Below are 23,063 nucleotides of genomic sequence, written 5' to 3'. Positions count from 1 at the left end.
TTGCATCGTCCCCTACACGCCGGCACGTATGGAGGCAGTCATGGGATAAGGGAGGAGGGGGATGTTTGGGCGAGCAATCCCCAGGCACAGGAAGGGGGGAGCTATATTCTATAGCTGCTAACCTATGCCCTGCCCCTGGGGATCATGGGATCCTGCTCCTAGCTGCCCATTGTGTTCAACACCCCGAGAACAGGAAGGATGCTGATGTTTCAGTTGCTTCCACAATCACTCCTTAGGGTTTACAATACATTTTCCAGAATAACTCCATGCAGAAGACAGCAACAGAAGCATTCCACTAAATGATGCAATTACCAGCAGTGTCACGTCACCAAGGGCAAGTCAGGGAGCGCAGGAGACGTCCATTTTGAGTCTTATTCCATTGCTTTGTCTACCATCTCAGAGGATGGATCACAGTCATCCCCTTCCGGAGCGTCAAGTACCATGATGTGAAGACAGTTCCCAGCTCCTTGAAATGGGACACGGACAAGCCTCAGGCATGACTCATTCCACTCTCTCCTCCACCGGTTCACCCCCACACCATCTCAACCCCTCTGAACAGCCACGGTGATTGCTCCTCAACCTTCCTACTCTCTCAGGGATTAAAGCCGACCAATACTCCCTTAAAATTCCTGACTTTACTTCACTGTGAGGAACTGGTAATCAAAACAACCAGGAGAAGAGTGCCGTCACCTTGGGGAAGGAGTGGAGAAGCCATCTTGGATGCTCCAGCCCCAGCAGGTGCAACATGGAGAACAATCTAGGAACACACTTCACAACCAGGAAGCCACAGCCATGGGGCTCTCATCTAGCTGCGTCCCACCTACCTGTAGCCATTCCAGCCACCCCAACTGAAGCCCCAGTCTGCATGGAGGAGAGACAACTCATACCCTCCGTCTCTGCCTGAATTCCTAGCACATGAAATCACGAACGTAATAGAATTGTTGCTTTATGCCGCTGAGTTGTGGAGTGGTATGTGGTACAGCAAGAGAAAGTTGGGTCACCTGAAGAGATTCCTAGAAGTAACATTGCTACACAATTGGTACACGTATTTGTAATTTTGATAGGTATTACTGGATTGCTCACTATAAAATGTTAACCAAATTACATTATACCAGCATTGTATTAGTTTCCACATATCCCTGCTCATGATTTTATCTGCCAATCTGATCAGAGAAAAATCATATCTTAGTGACTTTCATACACATTCCTCGACATGAGTGTGAATGAATATTTTTCATATGAATAGGAACTGTCTTTTTCTTTATCGATACACCTGTCTTATATATTTGTTGCCCATGTTTAAATTCTCTTGTTAATCATTTTGAAATTGGTTTGTGGAAGTTCTTTATGGGGCCCCAATGATCACATTTCCTCTTCTTCTTGGCTTCTTTCTTTTCAACTTCCAATTTCGTTCACTTGTGTCGTGGCTAGTCTCTAGAAGAATGTCAAATAATCACAAGGACAGGAGGCCTCCTTATGCTCTTCCTAACTTCTGTGGCAATACTTCAGTGATTCTCTTTGAACAAGATGCTTGGAGGTTCAGATGGAAAATGTTACCATCCTGAAAAAATAACCGATTATGAGACGTTGAATTTTAACAACTTACGTTTCAATAGCAAAAGGGATTACCAGATTATAATACATTATATATATATAATAATACATAATACATTAACTTATACAAAAGTATTTCCTGATATTGATCCTTCTTTGCCTAGCAGGTAAGGTATTGCTGGATTCTATTTGTTAATTGCTGCGTTAGGATTTTACATTGCTTCATAGTGATCTTATCCATTTCTGAAACAGAGTAGCTCCTCCCTCTCTAACTGCCCCATTACCCGGGTTCCAGCTGTTCTAGCTACATCAGCTTTTGGGCTCCCCTCTTCTTTCCAAACCTAACAGCCATGTTGTTCCTCTGAACAGATTCTTCACCTCCAGAGGAATTCTGGTTCTATCTTTTAAAAGAAAACAAGATTGTTTACCACCACCACCCTTCCCCCATCATGACTGCCTTTCTTAGGCAAGCCTGACATGGAAGAGAAACTGAAGGATGGATTCCAAAGCCCTGTCCCTCATCGTGCTTGACATTACCTGCTTTTGAGTAATCTTACTGGGGCCCTGCTTCACTTCCTCTGCTCCCTACCCCTTCCCCCTTAGTGCACTGAAACAGAACAATTGTGGTCAACGAGAGCTGAAGAGGAGCCCTGGCCCTGACCACGGAGGTGAGCACTCGGAGTCTTGGCCCCCATCCACCTCCTGACACCTTCCCCTATGCTCTGGACCCTGCCTTCCTTCATTTCCTCACCAACCATTTCTACATGAAAGCCTTTCATGTTTACTTCTTGTTTTTGCTGAGTTCAACTGTATCTTGATAAGAACCTGGTTTCCGGGTGTTTTTGCCAAGACTGAAAAATAACTTTTGTGGTTTAGTGAAAGAAAACCACAAACCCCAAAGGTGCTCCTGAGGCAAGCTCCGTCCCCCAAGGGAGCAGTGACCCATCTCATCTGGTGTGACCAGAAGGGACTGAAAGTCCTCTGTCCAAACACACGTCTGCATCCCACCACCCTAGAGCTATCGTTCCTCTCCAAGGAGGAAAGGTTTTCCCTGGGATCACGCATAGGCAAACAAAACAACACATAGGGAGAGACTGAGAAGGTCAAAGTCATTCAAGCAGAGCTGAAGATTCAAATCCTCAGATACCAGCCAGAGGGTGCGTTTGGGGTAGGCTGTGACCCCGGGCTCTCAGATAGGCAGCATCGTAGAAGAGATGAGCTCTGCAGGTCTCATTCGCGACCGGATCCTGGTTCTGAATATCATCCACTGAGATGGTAGACACTGATCTATTCGGTGTCTTTCTAACTTGACCTCTCCCTCCTAGCCCCCAAACGTGAATGCCACCCCCACCCCCACCGACATTTCAGTTGCGTGATCACGTACGGCCAAACACGTGCTCCCCTGATCTGTGCTTACTGAGCTACGGTGATAGGGTCTGCAATGGTGATGTTTTCTTGAGCAACAGACACATGGTAAATCTGATTGCATAATCTTGACCTTGTACCCACAGATTAAATTAAGGATGTGAAACCAGGGCAAGAGGGAAATTCCTTCTGTCTACATAACCTCCCTCTTTCCTCTCCCTTCTCTCAACTCTCTTACTCCCTAAACCCTGTGTCACCCACTCTTGTCTGCGCCTCTCTGTCCCACCTCACTGTATTTCTCTCTTTCTTGCACGATGTCCCTTTGGCAGTGCGGTCCCAGTGCCTTAGCCCCTATACCAGAGCGTCTGAAGTATCCCACCATGGCCCTCAATCGTGGCTTGCAGTCCTTGCAGATTCCAGAACTGACGGGTCCTAACGCTCACAAACAGCAGACAGAGGCACGGGCTTTTCTGGAAAGGCCTCTCCAGACTTTGCCCAAGCTGCTTCTCAGATCCTGCCACAACCAAAATACATACCCCCCACACACCATGGTGGCCAGTGCCCCCGCGGCCCGCCCATTCCTAACATTTATTTTTAGGTGTTATTCTTTCTGAGTTGAGCACCTCTATGGAGGAATTTGCTTTAGAAGTTAATTTAATCTGGAGATGAAGCAATGATTTCCTTCCCAGGAGATACAGGAAGTTTCAGGATGCAGGCAGACCATTCCGGTAGGGTGGTGGGAGGTGGTTGCAGGGTCCCCTTTTCCTCTAAGCGTGACCCACTGGCCATGAGACATTCTCACATGATGACGGGAATTGTACAGATGTTAACAAAGGACGGTGTATGAACTCCCAAATCTGTGTTCCATTGCATGAACACGATGGGACTTTTTTTCTAGCTTCCCTCCACAATCAGCTCTGCCCTTCCCATCGCTACATCAGGGCCCACCTTCTCTGAGGGGCGCCATGGTGCTGGTTGTGATCATGCAGTGACAAGAGGACTCTTCCTCAGCACAGAGGCACTGGTTTTCCTACGTCAGACTTTCCCATTGTCACCTTGGCATTTGTGCCTCTCATTGATACACAAGCAGAGTGGAAAGAACATGCGTTAGAGGGACAGGAGGTGCAAGTTGTAGGCACTAAGCTGCGTGTGTTTAATGGCTATGGGCTGGACTCACAGGGGCTCTGAGCGTCCCTTCACATGTTTTAGGGTTAAAATAAGGGTTGTGGCAGGTGATCGTGGGCCTTTTCCTACGACAGCGTTAGAGGTGCCCGCTACTTCTGGCCTTACCCAGTGGGCATGAGAGCCCCAGCCACCAACCTCCATCAGGGCTGAGCGGATTCGCAGAGAGCCACAGAGTGGCATGTACCTGTGCCTAGTGATCCCTAATGGGAGACCATGGGTAGCGACCAAATCGGGGGAGGACAATGACAAAACTGAGAGGTTTGGAAGAGCGAGCCCTGTCAGGGCAACACTCGTACAAGCCCACTGGTCCGCTCGTCCTGGGGTTCTGACTTCTAGGTTCATCAGGGGAGTGTTGAGAGGGAGACATCTAAGGGTAAATTAAGTCAGCTTTATCCACGTCTTGGCACAAAATAGTCAAGGAGGCTGGGTGTGCACAGCCCCTTCCTAGTATTCTCAGACCCTTTCTCAGCACCACAAACAGACCTTGCCCTTCCGAGCCCTGAGCTCTGCCCTACTCCCAGCCTCAGTGTCAGGAGGGCGGCCAGCGGGAGGGCATGCGCAGTGGGGGAAAAGCCCTGGCTCATGGCTGGGTCTGCTCAGCATCTCCTACCATGTCCCGCTCTCCCCTTTACAATGTAGCGTCTTGTCTTTACACATGTTCTCCATCACTCACCTAAGTGTGTACCCCGTTATTAGTGCCAGAAGTTCAGAAATCCCAGAAGGAAACCCAACAAATCGTAGAAGTGGGACTCCGTACAAGTTTCTGGTGCACGCGCCAAAAAGATTGCAAACCAGGAGCACTCAAACCAAACACGGAGTGGGGGTGTGGACCTAAGGCAGCTGGTACAGTGAGACAGCAGCGCCTGGGTACTCTTCACAGTGATGGCTGCTAAGGTGAGAATTTTCTTCAATGGTAGGGAATTGGCAGCTGGTTCCCTGGTACCAGTTCTGGGGAAGAGTTTAAGTTTGGCTGGTGATTTCCAGAGGCAGAAGCAACGTCAAATCCTCTTGCAAAATAAGCAAAATCAACCTTTGTATGGCTAACCTGGTTTTGCTTAGTTTCTCCCAGGGAATTGCCAAGCGGTCTTCTGTGTTCTACTTAAACACGACGATGGGGGTTTTGTTCTTGGGCATCTCCAGGAAGTCTGTGGTATACACTCGATGTCAGCCCATTTCCCAGAAACGTCTTGAATGGTAAGAACAAGACCGTTTGTTGTAAACTCAGCTGTAGGTGCGGCAACGCTTCTTGTGTCTTCTCACCATCACTTCCTACCTCCCCTCCTCCACCTTTGGCCTCCTTATCACACAATATCATGGTCACCTCACAGGACAGAGCTGGAATGCTGGGACCATGGCCCCAACTGGTATGTGGGTTGTCGCTTGGAACAGGTTGAAGGGGGTGAGCAGGGACAAGGAGAGGTGGCCCGGGAGACTGCTCTGAACCCCACGCTGGGTGGCGAGGGTGAAGCGGAAGCATTTCTCCTCAGTCTCAAACCCACACCAGGGCTTCATGCAGAACATACAATGAGCAATTTTGACTCTCTTGTGAGCGAGTAAGAGACCACTTAGTGAGCACAAGTATTTCTGCCCTTCCTCTGCCTTCCAGCCTGAGCCCAAGGTGTGAGCTCGAGTGAAGGGAACCTGAGCTGTGGACAAGCATACTGAGCAGGTGAGGCCACTCTGTCACAGGGGCACCCTCAACCAACCCGTGATAAGCATTTGGGCTGGTCCTGTCAGGCAAGCTCCTGGGAGACGACCGCTTACTGGAAGTCAGGGAAATAACTGTGTCTTTGCTCTGTGTTTGTTTCTGTTTCCATTCTTGCTTAAAGTATTGCAATTGCCCTTTCCACGTCCCTTTTGATTTTCATGAAATGACACAGCGCAAAAGGGGGCAAACAGGGAAAATGGGAGCAAAACTGGCAAATACCACTGGAAGACCAGAAAAGGCAATCCCTGATTGACAAGAGGGACGTTCCTGCACAGTTTTCTCCACCGAATGCCTCACTCTTCAACCCTTGGCTCTGCCTGTCCAGATCGCCCAGAGGGGCTGCCGCCAACTTCCCAGTCCTTGGGGCACCCTCCTTTCCCGCCCTTGTTGGCTGTGTTCAGACTGGCCCCCTGCCCCACCACCACGTCTCAGTGGGGCCCTAAGCAATTTCCTGTGTGCTGAACCAGCCCTTCTCTGCAGTCCTAATTAATAAAACCCCAGGTGAGTGAAAGCAAAGCACAGGAGCAGATTCATAGAGGAGATGCGTTTGAGGGGAGAGTGGGGAGATTTAGAAAGTTGGCTCTCAAGTCCCGCATAATGACGCACTTTTAGACTGAAGCCAGAATCATCAACTAGTGAGAGGGTCAAGCCCAGTAGCAGTGGTTCCCCTTGCTCTCCTACAGAAACACCTCTTCCTGCTCATGGCTGAAACCACCCAGCGGTACAAGCTCTCTGTTCCAACTCCAGTGGCCTCTCCCTGGCGGGTCCCTCTTCTATTTTTGAGCACCTTGGTTAGATTTTCCTTGGTGGTGAAGAAACCTGAAAATAAGTGCCCATTTGTTTGTCTCCTGCATTTGCAGATGAACAGACAGCAAGTTTCTTCCCATCTGTGTGATTGCCAAGCACGTTGGTTTTGAAACTTTTATTCAGTTCCTTCATCATTTTCTCTCGAATTAGTTTATGCTCTTCTTTCCTATTCTTTGCTACACCCCTCTGAACACTCCATATTGGCAATATCCCCCAAGGTAGTCTCTGGAATTGGTCATATGTTTGTAGCTGTTGCTGGTTCAACTCAAAGACCCTGGACTTCGGGTAATAAAGCCTGAGTTAAAGGGACTTCATTTTGGTGACGCTTTTTTGCACCATTGGTTCTTATTGGGTTTGAGCTCCACTAAGAGCTCCAGATCTTTTCTACTGAAATTATCTAATCAGAACACCTCCAGTCTGGTCTTCTGAAATCTGTTTTTGGAAGAACTATCATTTTAGAATTTTCAAAATAATTACCCAGCTTTTTTTTTAAGGTTTTATTTATTTATTTATTTATTTATTTATTTATTTGGGAGAGAGAGAGACAGAGATACCAAGAGAGAGCAAGAGCAGAGAAGAGACAGGGGAGCCCACCGTGGCACCCAGTCCCAGGACCCTGGGATCATAACCTGAGGCAAAGACAGACATTTAACCCACCAAATCACTGAGCTACCCCATATCCAGCTGGTTTTAGTGCAGGGTGCTAGCTTACCATTTTGTTTCCTGGCCTTAGAATGTCTCATGGCAAATATTACTTAGAATAATAGTTTTTCCTCCAGAGAATTAAGAAAACGAGAAGCTTGAGTTAGTCTTATTATCTCAAGCTTCACAGAAAAAGGGAGAGAAATTTGATGTCATTATTTTTTAAATACTCCAATATTTAAAAACAATAATGGGTCCTTTATGATCTATAGTAACATAAGGTATAACCAGCACTAACATAAAGAAAGAATATCCTAGAAGTGCCCCTAATGCTCTCCAGGGATGACCTCTAACTGAACTTTTCATAGCATAGATCAATTTTAGCCATTCTTGTACTTTATATCAATGGAATTATGTACTGTGCATTCTCTTGTATCTGTTTTCTGGGTTTTTTTTTGTTTTGTTTTTCTTTTCTACTTACCATTCGGTTGAGATTTATCCATATTATAATACGTAGCAATAAGTTGTGCATTGTCACTGCTATTAGTATTCTATTGTGTGACTATAACCTAATTTAAAATATTTGTATACTTTATAATTTATGAATGAATATATAATCGGTATAATTTATCCAATTAATGTAGGCTATATTGTTTTTGCACTTTCTTTTTAAAACATTTTTCAGCTATTTTACTTTTTAAAAAAAATGTTGTAATTTAAATTCATTAATTAACATACAATGTATATTTAGTTTCAGAGATAGAGGTCAGTGATTCATTAGTCTTATATAATACTCAGCGCTCATTACATCATGTGCCGTCCTTAATGTCCATCACCCAGTTACCCCATCCCCCCACCAAACTCCCCTCCAGCAACCCTCATTTTGTTTCCTATGATTAAGAGTCTCTTTTTTTTTCCTTTTTTAAAAAAGATTTTATTTATTTACTTATTTGACAGAGAGAGAGACAGCCAGCGAGAGAGGGAACACAAGCAGGAGGGGTGGGAGAGGAAGAAGCAGGCTCCCAGCGGAGGAGCCTGATGCGGGGCTCGATCCAGGATCCTGGGACCAGGCCCCGAACCAAAGGTAGACGCCTAAGGACTGAGCCACCCAGGCGCCCCTATGATTAAGAGTGTCTTATGGTTTCCCACAACACTCTAATTTCGTTTTCTATTATTTTTTCCTCTATTCCCCTATGATCCTCTGTTTTGTTTCTTACATTCCACATATGAGTGAGATCATATGGTAATTGTCTTTCTCTGATTGACTTACTTCACTTAGCATTATACCGTCTAGTTCCATCCACGACATTGCAGATAGCAAGATTTTAGTTTTTTGATAGCTGAGATATATATATATATATATCCCACATCTTCTTTATCCATTCATCTGTGGATGGACAGCTGGGCTCTTTCCATAGTTCGGCTATTGTGGACATGGCTGCTATAAACATTGGGGTGCAGCTGCCCCTTCGGAGCACTACATTTGTATCTTTGGGGTAAATACCCAGTAGTGCAATTGCTGGGTCGTAGGGTGGCTCTATTTTCAACTTCCTGAGGAACCTCCGTACTGTTTTCCAGAGTGGCTGCACCAGTTTGCATTCCCACCAGCAGTGTAAGAAGGCTCCCCTTTCTTCACATCCTCACCAACATGTGGCATTTCCTGTCTTGTTAATTTTAGCCATTCTGACTGGTGTGAGGTGGTATCTCATTGCGGTTTTGATTTGTGTTTCCCCGATGACAAGGGATGTGGAGCATTTTTCCATGTGTCTGTTGGCCATTTGCATGCCTTCCTTGGAGAAGTGTCTGTTCATGTCTTCTGCCCATTTCTTGACTGGATTCTTTGTTCTTTGGGTGTTGAGTTTCCTAAGTTCTTTATAGATTTTGGATATAAGACCTTTATCTGATATGTCATTTGCAAATATCTTCTCCCATTTTGTCGGATGTCTTTTGATTTGTTGACTGTTTCCTTTGCTGTATAGAAGCTTTTTATCTTTTTTATTTTTTTATTATTATTATGATACATCTTTTTTTTTAAAAGATTTTATTTTATTTATTTGACGGAGACAGCCAGCGAGAGAGGGAACACAAGCAGGGGGAGTGGGAGAGGAAGAAGCAGGCTCATAGCGGAAGAGCCTAATGTGGGGCTCGATCCCAGAATGCTGGGATCATGCCCCAAGCCGAAGGCAGACGCTTAACGACTGCACCATCCAGGCGCCCCTATTATGACACATCTTGATGAAGTCCCCACAGTTCATTTTGGCTTTTGTTTCCCTTACCTTTGGAGACATGTCTAGCAAGAAGTTGCTGCAGCCAAGGTCAAGGACGGTTACTGTCTGTGTTCTCCTCTAGGATTTTGATGGATGCCTGTCTCACATTTAGATCTTTCATCCATTTTGAGTCTATTTTCATTTATGGTGTAAGAACATGGTCCAGTTTCATTCTTCTGCATGTGGCTGTCCAATTTTCCCCACACCATTTGTTGAAGAGACTGTCTTCTTTTCTGCTCTGTTGAAGATTAGTTGGCTATAGAGCTGAGGGTCCATCTCTGGGGTCTCTATTCTATTTCACTGATCTATGTGTCTGTTTTTGTGCCAGTACCATACTGCCTTGATGATTACAGCTTTGTAGTATAGCTTGAAGTCCAGAATTTTGATGCCACCAGCTTCGGTTTTCTTTTTCAATGATCCTTTGGCTATTTGGGGTCTTTCCTGGTTCCATAAATTTTTAGGATTATTTGTTCCAGCTCTGTGAAAAAAGTTGATGGTATTCTGATAGGGAGTGCTTTGAATGTATCAATTGTATTTTATTTTCCAGCTTTACTGAGGTATAACTTTGATAAATAAAATAAATTGGCAAATAAAAATTGTATCTATTTAAGGTACACAACTTGGTGATTTGATACAGGCATACATTGCCAAATATTCACCAGAATCAAGCTAATTAACATATCCTCCTCCTCACACAGTTATCATTTATCCTTCCTTCTTTCTTTGTGAGAACACTTACCCCTTAGTGGGCACTGCCATTGTTTCCAGTTTTTTGCTATTCCAAGTGCCACCACTATAAATATCACAGGCGTTCCCTTGCATGAAAAAGAGGCACATATGTGTGCTGGGTGTGTGCCTCCGGGGAGGAGATCTCAGTAACGACTATGTGTAATATTCAGCTTTCCTGCGTGCTACAGACTTTTCCAAAGGGGTTCTACCAATTTACCTTCTCACCAAATGTCACGTGAGAGTTCTGTTTGCTCCATAGCCTCAGAAGTTTCCTTTTTATAGAATGTTTACACAATTCTCAATTCTATTCTTAGGCATTTTACTTTTTGTTGTTATTTTTTAAATCAAGAGTCATACCTAATTGGCTATTGTTTGTATGTTAGTCAGTTCTTATGGTTTTTATTTAATTTTGCATTCATCAATTCGTTAAGTTCTCCTATTGTTTATAGGAGCTTATCAGTTTATTCTTTTTTTTAAAGATTTCATTATTCATTTTAGAGAGAGGCAGAGAGTGTGTGTGAGCAGGGGGAGTGGCAGAGGGAGAGGAAGAGAGAAAATCTCAAGCGGACTCCAGCATGTGCAGGGATTCCGATGCAGGGCTCAGTCCCAGGACCCTGTGATCATGACTTGGCCCGAAATCAAGGGTTGGATGCTTAACTGACTGAGCCACCCAGGGGCCCCTTGGTTTATCCTCTTGATTTTTCCAGATATAAAATCATAACATTTACAAATAATGATAATTTTACATACATCTTAAGTTTTTTATACATGCAATTTATTTGTCTTTTATGGTGTTAGGGTATATTTCCTCTAAACATGGAAAAGAGTGTTAATAGTGAACATTTTAAACCTCTAAATCTCCATTAAACCTCCAAAATGCTTATCAAAATCTTCTTATTAAGAGAACACCTTCCCAGAGAAGCATTTTCATTCCAGCTCTTCACAGCAGCTCCAGAGAAAAAAAGTGGGATGAAGCGTCAAGTCAGGAAAGCTGTCCGTCAAGACCAGAGCAGAGGCGAGAGAAGACAGGCTAGAATCAAATGCGGAGGAAAAGGTGGAAAGTGACCAGATCACCTGATTCACCCAAAGTGGGGATGGCGGAGGAAAAGCTAAATAAATTGTGATGATCACAGCCCATCACAGACCCACTGAGAGAGGGAGATTTAATTTCAAGGTCATCTTCCCCCACCCATTCGTGCCCCCACATCGACAGGGCTTCGGTGTAGAAACAGTGAATTAAAGCTGAAAGAACGGCCCGGCATATACTCTATTTAAGAAGGGCTTCTTAGGGAAACCCACAGACAACAGTGAAATGAGGCAGGGGTACTGGAGGAAACCGAAAACTCTGCACCTACAGGTAGAGCAAACATGAACACAGCCCGACTCCTAGACAGAAGAACGCACAACCTCGTGCTACAGCCCTACTTACGTCACTTCCTAATATCCCATAGATTGCGTCCAGCTTGGCACGTCAGCACCCAGGCATGTATAGAAGCAAGGAGCACAGTCTGGAGACACAGAGTGAGCAAACCAGACTCAGATACGACTCAGATTTTGGAATTGTCAGACGTGTGTGTGTGTGTGTGTGTGTGTGTGTGTGCACATACATGAAGAGATTTATTATAAAGTATTGGCTACATGATTTATTCTAAGGGGTTGGCTCAACTGTTGTGCAGCTGACAAGTCCCGAGGCCCACAGTACCAGTGGCTGGAGGCCCAGTGGAGATGGTGGGCAGCTCCAAGCTGAGGACGGGCGACTCAGGACCCGGCAGGGGCTGGTGCTTCCGTTCCAGTCCTTGTCCTGAGAGGAAATACTTAAAGGAAGTTGGAATTAAGGAGGGAAGAGGAGATGACAGGCATCTGCCACGATGGTGAAGGCATGGGGTGTGTGTAGGAAGCAGGGACTCGCACAAAAGGGAGATCTGTAAAAAATCATCCCCCTGCACAAAATTTCCTGGAGGATCTGCTGCTTCTTTCTAAGCCTCTGAGATCTAGTTGTCCTCGTGCAGGTCAAAATAATAACAACAGTGGTGTTGTTGTTTTTCCTGTTCATACCAGCAAAACCACAGACAAAATGCGGAAGGCACGTCTTCTGACTGAGGGGGGGCCGGCCCGGGTGTTCCCATTCACTTCCTGCTCCCCCTCCACGGCCGACTGCTGCTCTTTCAAGGGCAGTGCTGCAGCTGAGCGTTCTCATCCCATGTGGCTGAAAACTATAAGCCATGTCCTCTATCTATTCATATGCCGCGGACACTTTCCTCTCCCTCCTCCAGTCAAGGTCCCCAGAAGCCTCCGATGTGTCGGCCCCAAAAGGAAAAACAAAGAATTCACAAGAGCACATGGCCCCAGGAGACAGAGAACGTTGCCACTCCTCTCGCCCCACAGCTGACGGAGTGGTAAGTCCCAGTGTGTGGGGGAGCGTGTCTGTGTGCGTGTGTGTGTGTGTGTGTGTGTGTTGTTTGTGTATATGTGTCGAGTACGGATGTTTCCGTGTGTGTTGTGTTTTTGTGTTTGTGTGAGTGTGTGTTGTGTTTGGGAGTGTATGGGTACAGTGTGGGTGATGTGTGTGTGTGTTTGTGTGTTTGTGTGTGCTGCCTACGTTTGCCGATGTGCTATGTTTGTGTGTATGTGAGTTTATGTGTATGTGTTATGTTTGTGTGGATGTTTATATGTGTTTATATATTTGTATGTGTGTAAGTGCTATTTGTGTATGTTTGTGAGTGTGTGTGTTTGTGAGTGTGGGTGTGTGTGTTTGTGTGTGTGTATGTTTGTGGGTGTGTGTTGTGTTTGCGTGTATGTGTTTGTGAGTGTGTGTGTGTTTGGGAGTGTGGGTGTGTGCTGCGATCCTGGTTGGAGGGATAGGGCCCTACTTTGCAAAGAGGACAGGGAGTTGCTCTAGAAAATGTCATAAAGTGTGTTGGAGTCTCATAGGGGAAGAGACCTCGGGGACATTTAGTTCAGGCCCAGCGTTCACACTTATGGGGACACTAAGGCCCAGGCAGGGTGGCCATCCTAACTGAAGGCAGTTGGAGATGAGCACCGAGGTCCCCTGGCTCCCAGCGGGACTCTGCCCCACACCCTGAAGGCCCCTCCCTGCCACCCTAAGCTCAGAACCCGGCCCCGCCTCTCGCCTTCTGCAGTCCTCACTGCCGAGCCTTCCCCAAAGCTCAGGCCTGGACTGCACTTATTGGCCCAAGACCCCCGTGACTCCCCCTGCCACACCATGCCAGCCCCTCGCCACAACTTCCTGCCCGTGCCCTCCAGATCTTTCCACTGCTCTCAGGACCCAGGATCAGACCTGCTTCTGCTCTTGGCTCCTTTCTGTCGTCACAGGACAGCTCCGGGTCCCTGGCTAACCGAATGCCACCTGCTCCTGCGTGGGCAGGGTCGTTCACCTTTCTCCATGAACTCTCTTAGAGTGACCCAGAGACCACAGTGGTGGGGGAAGGGAGAGAGGAAAGCAAAGAAAGTGGGGTCCCCTCGGACCCCCTCCTCCCTCTCCTCATTCAGGCTGCTCCCCCTCAAACCAATGCTTCTGGCCAGAGAAAGGCAAAAGTCAGGTGCCTCTTAAAAGTCTGTTGAAAAACTAATGAGACATATGATGATTTTCTCTAGGCAGAGGAAGAAGAATACGTACATATTCTCGCGGACAGTCCTGAAGAAGAGCTGTGTCAGGATCCTAGACGAGACATGTTAGGAAGTAAACCACTTTTAGCAGAAATGACCTTGAGAGGGGTGTGGCTGGGGACGTTCAGAGAGCAGGTGGTGCGCTGGGACAGGCAGCTGGGCTCATCCCGCTCAGAGATGTGCCCACCTGGGCCGCCATCGAAGGGCCTTTGGCTTGGGGCCCTTCTTTACGGCAGCCAAATAAGAGGGAAAGCTCCCCGATAGGCAGAGCAAGCGGAAGGAAGGGGAAAGACAGTGCCAGTTGCCCCCTGGACTATATCTCTGTGCCAGGCCCAAGGAAAAGGGTCTGTGTGTCCTGGGCTTTCATCCTCTGGAAGGATGCGCTGATGGTCTTGTGACTAAACGGCTCACCCGGGCCTGAGGCTCTGAAGCCAACAGACCCTGTGCAGGCACTTGGCTGGATCCCAGAGCCCTTGGGGTCGTATGGGCTGCAAAGCACCACGGGGACAAGCAGGATGTCGTCGGCCAACCGCTGCCTCAGAACTGGGCTTGCTTCTCAAGGAGTTCTGTCCCCCCAAAAGCTATTGCATCAGGGTCAGGTGCTGAATTTCCGAGGGCTCAGCGTTGCCATTTAACCTGGGGAGACAGAATCTGGGAATGCTGGAAATCCACCCATTTTCCTGGCCAGCAGAAAGTATTTGTGATTCATTTGTATTTTAACACTAATGGTTTTTTTTTTCTCTATGAACCTCAATGGCCTGAGCCAGCGGGAGAGAGCCTTTCTAATAAAGTACATAAGAAAACTGCCAATAGACGTGCTGACACCTGATTTACCTTTTCTTGCAGCAGCCAAGGTGAACTATTACTTGAAAAATCCTCCCCAGAGCCCAAGTGATAGGTTTCAAGTCCGGTGGTGAGCTCTGGCTGCAGGCTTGCCCAGACAGGACTTGCTGTCACTGTCCAGCTCTGCATTGGCGAGGAGGGCAGGGAGGAACATTCCACCTCCCTGCTCCCTTGACACTCCCATCCATTCACCCACATTCCTTTCAAGCCAGCTGCGGGGAGCTGGAGGGAGCCAGAGCCATTCAGTCAGATGGCAGCAAGGCGGGCAGCAGAGAACATGTCCTTGCCCAGCAGAGTCAGGGGAGGACGATGCCGATCCTGCCTTCAGAGGCTTAGGGCTCCGACACTGTGACACGTCACTCTCTTCAGCGGGGGACAGACTCGGACACCAGCTGTGATTTGGCATTTCTCTATGTGCTCTGGGTCTGGGATCTGAAAGGCAGAGGGGAACTCCCTCCCTGTCCCTCAGGCCCAGGTGGATCTAAGACTCTTGACACTGGGTTTCTCGATAGGAAGTTGGCATCTCCAAGTCTTTTCTCTCAGAGCAGGGTTCTGATATTCTGCCGGGGGAGAACGTCCCACTCAAACTGTAAGGCTGTTGCCTAAGCATGTGGACCCAGACTGCCTCTGCGCTTGGAGCCAGGGTCTGGCTGAGGTGCTCCCACACTCCCAACATTCTCCGTTGGGAAAGCTAAAGAAGGTGATGCGGTCAGTTGCCCCAGAGGGAAGATAGACGCAAAGGACACACGCTGTTTTTCTTCCTTTTCTCACTGAGAAGGATCTGTAATCAGGGATATTCGGCAAAGCCCAGGGTCCCATATTCATGCTGGGCTAATTCCCATCTGGGTGAGAAGAGGGGGCCCTGAGAAGGAGTTTCAAAACCACAGCACCCAGCGATCTCCCTTCGGGGTAGATACGCAACAGAATTGAGGGCAGCGACTCAGACAGACATTTGCGCCTTAATGCTCATGGCAGCGCTATTCACAGCAGTAAAAGGTGGAAACAGCCCAAATGTCCGTATGTGTGTACGAATCGACAACCAGTGCCAGATACCTACCGGGGGTATTACTCAGCCTTCAAAAGGAAGGAAATTCTGACCCAGGCTCTGATATGGATGAACTGGGAAACATTATGCTAAGTGAAATAAGCCAGACCCAGAAAAGCAAATATAATTATAATTTGGGATGATGAAAGCATTCTCGAGATGCACAGTGGAGGTGACCGCACAACACTGTGAATGTCCCAGCGCCACTGAGTTGCACGCCTAAAAATGAATACAATGATCAATTTTATGCCATGTATTTTTTATATCCTATTTTTACCACAAGTTTTTTATTCAAAAAAAGCAAGACAGAACGAGAGCCCCCGCAGCCCTCCAGGGCAGACTCCAGGTCCTAGCCTCACCCCCCCCCACACACACACCGGGGCGCCCAGCCCGCAGCTCCCCCCTGGTGCGCGCACAGCCCTAACCCCAGCTCCCTCTGCTCTGTCCCCCCACTTCTAGGCCTGGGGGAGGACCCACAGAGCCCGCGGACACTGAGGCTGCTCCTGGTGGGGAAAACGGGCAGTGGGAAAAGCGCCACAGGAAACAGCATCCTGGGCAGGAGAGAGTTCGAGTCTAAAGTCAGCACGCGACCGGTGACCCTGAGCCTCCAGCGGGGCAGCCACGGCTGGGCTGGGCGGGAGCTCGAGGTGATCGACACCCCTGACATCCTGGGCCCGCGGGACGGGCCAGAGGCGGCGGCAAGGGCCATCTGCGAGGCGATGGCCTTCTCTGCGCCCGGGCCGCACGCAGTGCTGCTGGTGACGCAGCTGGGCCGCTTCACGGACTAAGACCTGCAGGCCTTGCGGCGCCTGCAGGAGGCCTTCGGGGTAGACGTGCTGGCGCACACGGTGCTGGTGTTCACGCGCAAGGAGGACCTGGAGGGCGGCTCGCTGGAGGAGTACGTGCGCGACACGGACAACCAGCACCTGGCCCAGTTGGACGCCCTGTGCGCGCGCCGCCACTGCGCCTTCAACAACGCAGCGGCCGGCGCCCAGCAGGAGGCGCAGCTGCGGGAGCTGCTGGACATGGTCAAAGTGGTCCTGTGGGAGAATGAGGGCCGCCCCTACAGCTACCCGGCCTACCGGCGCTCCCCGCAGCTCAGACCGCTTGGGGACTCGCGGGACACGCAGGTTGGCCACGGGCAGGGCTCCGAGGGGGCGCCCCTGCAGGAGGCCCTGCTGGAGGGACTGTGCCAATTCCAGAAGGAATTCGAGAAGGCTCACAGACACCTGCTGAAGAGGGCGCCCATTTGAGCTGGTGCGGGACCGCAGCCCCTGGAGCCTGCTGCCATCCTGCCCCTTGCGCTCTCCGTCCCTGGGGGTCCCTGGCCTTGCCGGGCTCCTGGGGGTGTCTGATGCAGCGAGAGGCCGGTGCGGTCTCCAGTTCCCAGCTCACGCCCCAAAGCCGTCATCGTCCCTTCCAGGGAGGCTGAAAAGGAAGCAGTTGAATGACTTAAACGCTGCGGGGAGTAGCCTGCCTCATTGACAGGGAGACATCTGCAACACGGGGGTGTCTTTTTGGAGGGCTGCTCCTACAGACGGGGTCCCTAAGAAGCCACCTGGGATTGGAGAAGCGGGCAGGATGGGGGTCTGGCTCTGGCCATCTGACTGCATAAGGACACGATGTGCCTCAGGTGCCCTTCAGCTGCTTTGGGGTTCTATTGCTTCTGGGGAGTCTGACCAACTGACGGAAACAGAATAGGAGCAGACCGGGGGGGGGGGGGGGGCAAAAGCCTCCCAATAGCTCCTCTTTTCCTTTCTTCGAGCTGTGCACCAGAGGGTCTCTAGCTACCTTCTCCTGGGGCAGGTGGGAAATGGAGGTCGGGGAGACAGTGTTGGAGGGCAATCAGAAATCAGAGGACACAGCCTTGGGTCTGTCTGGACACTTGTCCTCTGGTGGGAGATTCTCTGCTATCAGATGCCCATGGACTGCAGTCTCCCAGTGTAGACACCATGACACCCACGTTCCCTAGACTCAATGGACTCCTAAGAAGGCTTGAGCATTTCTTCTGCTAGGAGATTCAGAAAAGTGTCTCAAGGCACGACAGAGACTTATTTTGAGTGCATACGTAAGACAGCCCTTGTGGGTGTGCCTGGGTGGCTCAGAGGGTTAAGCGGCTGCCTTCAGCTCAGGTCATGATCCGGGGTTCCTGGGATTGAGCCCTGCATGGGGCTCCCTGCTCAGCAGGGAGTCTGCTCCTCCCTCTCCCTCCCCTCACTGGTGTTCTCTTGCTATCCCTGTCTCCTCTCTCTCAAATAAATAAAAAATCTCAAAAATAAAAGATACTCCTTGTGCCAGAGCCATTTATTAAATATGCCCATTCCCCAGTGAACTGAAACACAACATTTATCATATAAGAAACTTTCATATTCCCAAAGATCTAGGGCAGGATTTTCAATTCCATTTTTGTCCTCTACTTTTTTCCTTTGTTATGAATACACTGTCGATTTGATTACAGAGGCTTTGAGTGCAGTATGGCACACCCGATTTCCTCCTCAGTCTACATTTTTGTATTTCCTTTGTTCTTCTCAGACATTCATTCTTCTACGTGAGAGTTAAATCACTAGTGCAATCATCAGGAAAGAACCTATGGGCATTCCAGGTGCAATTGTCTTCCATCAGGTTTGGAAGAATTGGTAACCACTTCAATGGTAAATGGATCAACACCGTCATACTTCCAAGTGAATAGACTCCCAGCGTCAGAGCTATTGAGTAAAAACTAAAATCAATTGCTATTCCATCAGAAGATTAATTTCTTTAATTTAAGTGTTCTTCTTTTAACTGTTGGCTTAGTTATATTTCATAACAGAAAATATAAGCATTGACCAAATGACAGCATTTCAGTGACTCTAAATGGCAAGTCACTCAAAACATGTCAAGTCCTAAAGGGATTGGTTTTAATTGTATCCAATACAGTGGGTTTTTTTCTCCTGTATGATTAAAAATCAGGGGAGAAAACTCCCACCACATTTCAGGAGGAGAGAGAGATGTTCCGCCACCGTCACTCCCCGGGCCTCACAGACTGGGGAAGGCATGTGTGGGTATGTTCTGGAAACTCCAGTCTACGTACCAAGAAGAAAAAAGTGATGTGGGTGGAGGTGGGGGTGGGCTGAGGACAGAGGGTTGTCTTGGCCAAGGCTATGAAAATAGCCACCTTTAGAATTTGTGCCTTTCTAGAAACATCTCTACAATAGAGCAAAGCATGAAAGATGGAGATTTGGGCCACTAAAAGATCTCAGTGCCTACAAGCTTGTTTCCTCCCTGGTGGGTCAGAGCAGCTGTTTAAAGACTCAGAGGAGGTTTCCAGCTCCCACTGCTCCTGTAATAACACTTGATAAACTATGTAGAAAATACAAAATAATAATAATTTTACAACAATTGTTCGAAGGCCCTGGGAAGTGACCAAATGCAGGCAGGCACTGTAGGGAACTGTCATCCCCAAAAGGTCCAGGAGACATGTTTTCTGGAAGCCTGAAAGAGATGTCACAGACGTCAGCAGTTGCCCATGGCAGCAAAGACACAATCCGAGGTTCTAGTTCATCAAACATTCCACTGAAATACTGAGAGGGTCATACTTTAGGTGTAAAAACCGTATCGGGACAAACGGATTTGCCCCAAGTGAAGAACAAGGTTGACGTGATCCCTTGCTGGTGATGCCTAACGCCAAGCTTTCCCAAAGCCACAGTGATCTGCGGGCAGTTGAAGTGCCTGCTAAAACAAGCTCACTATTCTTCAGAAGATAGTAAGATCCTGAGTCTCTACAACATATTACCTACAATAGCCTATCAATTATTAAAACTTCTTCTTTTCTAACATAAGGATAGAAAGCTATGAAATGTCCCTCTAGGGGCGCCTGCGTGGCGCATTCAGTTAAGTGGCTCACTCTTGATTACAACCCGGGTCATGGTCTTGGCATCGGTGGGGAGTCCGCTTGAGATTGTTTCTCTCCCTCTCCCTCTGCCCTTCCCCCTCCTCTCTAAAATAAATAAATACATCTTTAAAAGAAAAGAGATTTTCCTCTACCCGTGTCTATGTCTCACAAAATTCTGTATATTGTTTATACTATCATTCAGCTTAGAATATTTTCTATATTTGTTGTGATGTCTTCTCTCATTTGTGGATTATTAGAAGTATGTGTTTGGCTTCCAAATATTTGACTATTTCCTAGAAATTGCAGTATTCAGTATGGTAGCCACTAGCCACATGTGGCTATCGAGCACTTAGAATGTAGTTGGGACCCCTAAGAAAGGGAAGTCTAAATCTTTATTTAATTACAATTAGTCTTAATTTAAATTTTAAAACGGAAGCAGTGTGAAATATTTCACCATGAAACACAGCTTTTTTGTTTAGGTAGACGTGAGTTTCCCTCCAACTGCCCTAGTGCTGATACAATGCCGATGTTGGCCATACGTACTATTTCTAGGGTTCCACGTAAACCCATCATTGAGCTGGTCATGTCAATAGATTGATTCTGTTTGAATAATCTCTTTTCACTGATGCGATTCTTTCCTGTGAATACTCGCTATAGACAGGAGGAGTCACAGTCCCACCAATCTACATCGTACTTGGCAATTCAACTTAAAGACTGAGTGTTATTTCATTCATAGTATAACTAAACTAACTTTTAGCTTAAAAACAAATATGGACAAATTTTGAACTTGAAAATGAATGCAGGGCACCTGGATGGCTCAAGTCGTGGTCTCACGGTCCGGGAATAGAGCTGATCATGGAATCTGCTTGGGATTCTCTCTCGTCTTCCTCTGCCCCTCCCCCTGCTCGTGCCCTCACTCTAAAGAAATAAAATATTTTACAAAATGAATGCAGCACACCGAAGCAGAACAAATGGAGATGACTGGGCAAGCGCCATGACAGGAACAGGGAGACAGAAAGGACTAGAAGAAAACGTGTTACAAAATTCGTGACAGTAGCATTTGCAATTTGCTGCAGTCCCGCACAGCCAGAAACAAAAGTGCTTAGAGACGTTCTAGGCATACACATAGGAATTTTGATAAAATGTTTTCTCTCAACGATCAACAACAAAACTGATAGAACTAGGAACTGGAGCCAGAATTAAATGTCCAACAAAACAGTTGTAAACAAGTTTTAGCAGGATCTGAGCTTGTAACTTGGGCCACTTCAAAGAATCCCGGATTATTGCACAAAAAAGAACAACACTTTCAGTTGGAGAGACAGTCAAAAAAATGACTACTGTGGTTATGAAAAATTTTGCTGGATAATTTTCAGAAAAGCCTAAGAACCTTAAATTATCAAAATATGGAAGACCTACTAAGACACCAAACAATTGCCCATAGAAGACAAGACCGGTTGACTAATATCAAAGATTAATTGATTTGAAATTGGAAAAGCTGCAGGTATTTTTCTTTAGGGCTATAGGAGAGGTGTGACAGAAGACACTGTCCAAATAGTATTTTGAGTGTGTCTTAACATATTCCCAAATCTATGAAGAGATGCTGCAAATTTGGGGCAAAAAATCAGATTGGTGGTATGGATATTTCAAACTCTTTTAAGCCTGTAAGATGAGAATTTTAATAGGTATTTGGCATGAACGTCCTGTGACGGACGCACCTGCACGAGACACGAGACACGAGACACGAGACGTCTCAGCCTGTTAGCCCCAGAACTGCGGCTCGTGATCTTTTCCACCCCCACATCCTGACTTCATTTGGCTTCGATCGTTTCCAGAAAGGTTTCCGCTCCCACCACTTATACAGAGTATTGGATTAGGAAAACTGAAGTCAATCTAGGAAATGACAGGCTTGCCCAAGCCTGGGAGGGCTTGGAACGCAGGGGTCTGGGAAGCGAACTCGGGTGCCGAACCAGGCGGTTCTCAGGGCCATCAGCAGCGAAGCACAAATGCTGTGCGTTTGCAAAGGCTTCCTTCTCATCCGTGCTCCAAATCTCGAGAGAGTGCCTCTCATTGGTAGACTCTAACCAGGACCCACGGGAGAACGGATGATAGGGAGCGTCCTTCTAGGCTCCTTCCTGTGACGCAGAGAAGGCACGCTCGGGGCGAAGCCGAGGTGCCGCAGTGACAAGAGGGGATTCACCACCCTGCATAATTCGTATGTAGAGACTCAGCTTCTATCCAAGCTTATGGAAACATTTCCTATCTCATCCAAGGCATGGAATAAGAGTCACACCTGTTTTCATGACCTCAGGGTCCTGAGATGAGCCCTAGGTTGGGCTCCACACTGGGCATGGAGCCTGCTTATGATTCTCCCTCCGCCTCTGCCCCTCCCCGACACACGGTCCAGGGCTTTCTCCCTCTCTCTCTCTCTAACACAAAACCAAGCAGTTACTTGCGTCTCAGTATGCTGTCACATGCTGCCACAGGAGTGGGTGCCAGCAGACCTCCTTGCTCTCGCCTGCGCACCAAACTCCCTGCAGCCCTCAGGCACTCGCTGAATAGTTTCTCACTTTGCACCTTGGAGGTTTCATGAAACTTGGCTTGAGATACATTCCCACCGCACAGAAAGTCCAAAATCTTTCATGCTCTTTTTGAGAATGTTCTGGGCCCACTACCTCAGGCTTCCCTGTACTCTCTGTTGTATGTACTGTCCTATCTTACCCATTTCATGCAGACTTGAAATTCAGTTCCTTAACTGGATTCCACAGTAGCAACATCTACTAAGCAGTTTGTGATCTTCTGGAAAGTCACGGGTGAGGTCCCACAGGCAGGCTGGACATCACCGCACCAAGCTGACCCTCCTCCTTCTGGCTCAGGGGAGGAAGCACCTGTCCCTCTACCACTCAGGAAGGAGCCGCTCTGTAGCCAGCACTTCATTCGTTACCTTCTCGTGAAAGGCAGGCTGATCTGCTTCAGACTGTGAGAAAGTTAGGAGAACCTGACATCCATTTGATCACTTTTCAATTATTTTCATTTTTCAAGACAGGAAACAGACGGTACTCTCTCCCTTTCAGCCTGTGGAGACCAGACATGACCCGCACTTTTGGTTCCTCGTTCCATCCTCTATGCGCACCAGGGAAGCTCTCTTTCTGGCAGGTCCAGCTGAGTCATCTCAGACCGTTTAACTCTTTGGTTGTCAGATGGCCCCGTTAGGTGCAAGCAGCTCTCTTCCATTCAGGGAGAGGAAGGAAGACTTCTAACGTTGGATTCTGGTCCCTGCTATGGTCTCCAGTTCTCTTGACTAGGGAGTCCCAGACAGTTGGTAGAAATATGGTATTTTGCCCTATTTGATTTCGTTCTCTGTGTGTGTGCTTTTCCATCAGAATCTTGGAAAGGAGGAGTCTTTGGTGCCCCGAATCTAGC

At 47.7% G+C, this 23,063-nt stretch overlaps 1 protein-coding gene across 1 annotated transcript; it reads left to right on the top strand.

Annotated features, from left to right (window-relative positions):
- The first annotated feature begins 12,348 nt into the window (after positions 1 to 12,348).
- LOC125281126 (GTPase IMAP family member 6-like) lies at positions 12,349 to 17,371 on the top strand. The gene is given in 3 exon segments (XM_048213143.2): positions 12,349 to 12,653; positions 13,873 to 14,146; positions 16,232 to 17,371. Coding segments are annotated over 3 exon segments (1,242 nt in total). The 5' UTR covers positions 12,349 to 12,479; the 3' UTR covers positions 17,026 to 17,371.
- The last annotated feature ends 5,692 nt before the right edge of the window (positions 17,372 to 23,063 follow it).

The sequence above is a fragment of the Ursus arctos genome, unplaced genomic scaffold (assembly GCF_023065955.2).
Source record: "Ursus arctos isolate Adak ecotype North America unplaced genomic scaffold, UrsArc2.0 scaffold_3, whole genome shotgun sequence".
NCBI lineage: Eukaryota > Metazoa > Chordata > Mammalia > Carnivora > Ursidae > Ursus > Ursus arctos.
This window is presented reverse-complemented; position numbering and strand designations above follow the sequence as displayed.